Source organism: Ictidomys tridecemlineatus, chromosome 2 (genome assembly GCF_052094955.1).
Source record: "Ictidomys tridecemlineatus isolate mIctTri1 chromosome 2, mIctTri1.hap1, whole genome shotgun sequence".
NCBI lineage: Eukaryota > Metazoa > Chordata > Mammalia > Rodentia > Sciuridae > Ictidomys > Ictidomys tridecemlineatus.
In genome coordinates, this window is record NC_135478.1 from 11,310,006 (window position 1) to 11,312,826 (window position 2,821).

The 2,821-nt window shown below is 39.2% G+C and overlaps 1 protein-coding gene across 1 annotated transcript; it reads left to right on the plus strand.

The window, feature by feature from the left end:
* The first annotated feature begins 1,099 nt into the window (after positions 1 to 1,099).
* LOC144368014 (olfactory receptor 7A10-like) lies at positions 1,100 to 2,032 on the plus strand. Its single transcript, XM_078026054.1, has one exon. The coding sequence runs from the start codon at positions 1,100 to 1,102 to the stop codon at positions 2,030 to 2,032; it is 933 nt and encodes a 310-aa protein (XP_077882180.1).
* The last annotated feature ends 789 nt before the right edge of the window (positions 2,033 to 2,821 follow it).

Here is a 2,821-nt window from a genome sequence, read left to right on the forward strand (position 1 = left end):
ATCTTTTTCCTCCTCCTTGCCAACAGCTTTCCTTTATGCCTCATTTTTGAAACAAACCCCCCCCAGTGAAGACCACCCCACTGAGGATGATTTGTAGCTTCTGCTCTGCCTTCCTTGTGGTCTCTGCTTGGAGGACCCTCTTCCTGCTGGTTTTCCCTGCATTGCATTAAAAGTACAACTACTTCTCACTCTTTCTTTTTCCTCTTAGATACCCATCGCCATGGGACATATTAGGTGAGTTTAAACATTTTTGCTTATGTTCTTTCCCTCTCTTTGGATAATGGGGACTTCTGTGTTTTAACTCATACAGATTACTGATCCAATGTGTGGATGATAATTGGTACTCAATAATTAGTTGTTGCTTTATTTTTAATTGACATAATTATACAAGTTCACAAAACTAAATTTATATTTACAAACATGTATAAATAATATAATAATTGAACAAGTATGATTGGCTTAATTTTTTGAAACATTTATCATTTCTCTGTGACCAACATTCAAAGTCCTCCATTCTATCTATTTTAAAATAGATAACATGTTATGTTTAACTATAATTACCTTACTGTGCAATACATCACCAGAAGCTATTCCTTGTCTCTTATTGTAATTTTTTTCCTCTTGAAAAGCTTAACATCATCCTTTGGGCCCAGAATTCACCTCAGCTTCTGGTGACCATCATAATATGCTGAAATTTTATGAGATCAAATTCTCAGAATCCACACAAGAATGATAACATGCAGCTTTGGTGTTCCTGTACCTGGCTGATTTCACTTCATAAGTGTTCCCCGGGTTCATCTGTGTTGTCTCCAATGATAAGATTGATTATTTCATTGATAGAGGACAAGAGTCACACATGTTCTGTAGAAGTTAACTTCATTCCTTTCCCTTAGTTTTTTTTTTCTCTTTTGAGGTATATGGATTGTAACCATGGCCTTGCATATGTTAGGCAGCCACTCCAACATGAGCTACAAACCCATCACTGAAATTATTATTTACAGCAAAATATGTATTGTTTCATTTCAATAATGTAAGTAATACCTGTCTATGGGAAAATTAGTTATACTTTTTTTTTCTCATTTCTGGTAGTCACATGCGTATGGAACCAGGAAATGATACTCAACATTTAGAATTTCTTCTTCTGGGACTTGCAGAGAACCCAGAACTGCAGCCCCTCATTTTTGGGCTTTTCCTGTCCATGTACCTGGTCACTGTGCTGGGGAACCTGCTCATCATCCTGGCCACCATCTCAGACTCCCACCTGCACACACCCATGTACTTCTTCCTCTCCAACCTGTCCTTTGTGGATGCCTGCTTCACCTCCACCACCATCCCCAAGATGCTGGTGAACATCCAGATACAGAGTAAGGCTATTACCTATGCAGGCTGCATCACCCAGATGTGCTTTTTTTTACTCTTTGCTGGGTTGGATGATTTCCTTTTGACGGCAATGGCCTATGACCGGTTTGTGGCCATCTGTCACCCCCTGCACTACATGGTCATTATGAACCAAAGGCTCTGTGGATTGCTAGTTCTGGTGTCCTGGGTTGTGAGTGTCCTACATGCATTGTTGCAAACCTTAATAATGTTGCAGCTGTCCTTCTGCACAAACTTGGAAATAATCCCACACTTTTTCTGTGAACTTAACCAGTTAATTCAGCGTGCCTGCTCTGACACCTTTCTCAATGAGGTGATGATATATTTTGCTGCTGTCTTGTTGATTGGTGGCCCCCTCGCTGGCATCCTTTACTCTTACTGCAAGATACTGTCCTCCATCCGTGCAATCTCCTCAGCTCAGGGCAAGTACAAAGCCTTCTCCACCTGTGCATCTCACCTCTCTGTGGTCTCCTTATTTTATGGCACAACCCTAGGTGTGTACCTCAGTTCTGCTGTGACTCAGAACCCACACTCCATTGCAACTGCTTCATTGATGTACACTGTGGTCACCCCCATGCTGAACCCCTTCATCTACAGTCTGAGGAACAAGGACATCAAGAACACTCTGAGAAGACTCTGTGGTAAAGGAAGATAAAAGTGTTAAATGTGCTGAGACTGAATAAGTGCCCATGATTTTAGGGCTAAGAGCCTCAGAAGCAGAATCTGGGATTCTTCACTTTAATGTGGCAGTAGGTTTCGGGCTTTTTAACACAGAGTTTCCATTTCTTTGATTTCAACTTCGACATGCAATCCCATTACACCTTTCACTTTATTACATACTGTGATCACGAGGAAATCCAACCCTTTCCCATGTCATTTCCAACTTGCCCCAAATTATTCGCAATATGGACGAGAAATACTTGAAAATTCTCATTTATCCCAAAAGATATATTTGTAGAAATAATCTCAAATGATATATGTAATGGTAAAGAATTGTTCATTTTGCTTAAAATATGCATAATTAGTATTCATATGTGAAAAACTGCATATAACAACTAAAGTTAATTTTCATAATTTTATTGTGGAAGTAAATCTAAGAAAAAAACTTTGATTCCATAGATTGAATCCAAGGCTTTTTAACTACTGAGTGATAGGCACTGCCCTTTCTGTTTTTTTGTTTGAGACAGTGTCTTGCTATGTTGCTTAGGACATTACTACCTTGCTGAGGATGGCTTTGATATGTGATCTCCCTGCCTCAGACTCAAGAGTCACTGGGATCGCAAGGGTGCACCATGCATGGATGAGAATAGATATTCAATTTTGTATCTTTGAATTTTTTCCTATATTATTTCCAAAACTTCCATGTTTGATAAGGCAGCCTTAAACTTCTCAAGGTATTAGTTGGTCATTATGTTTTATTCTCATGTTTGGATTGTGTTTCTAT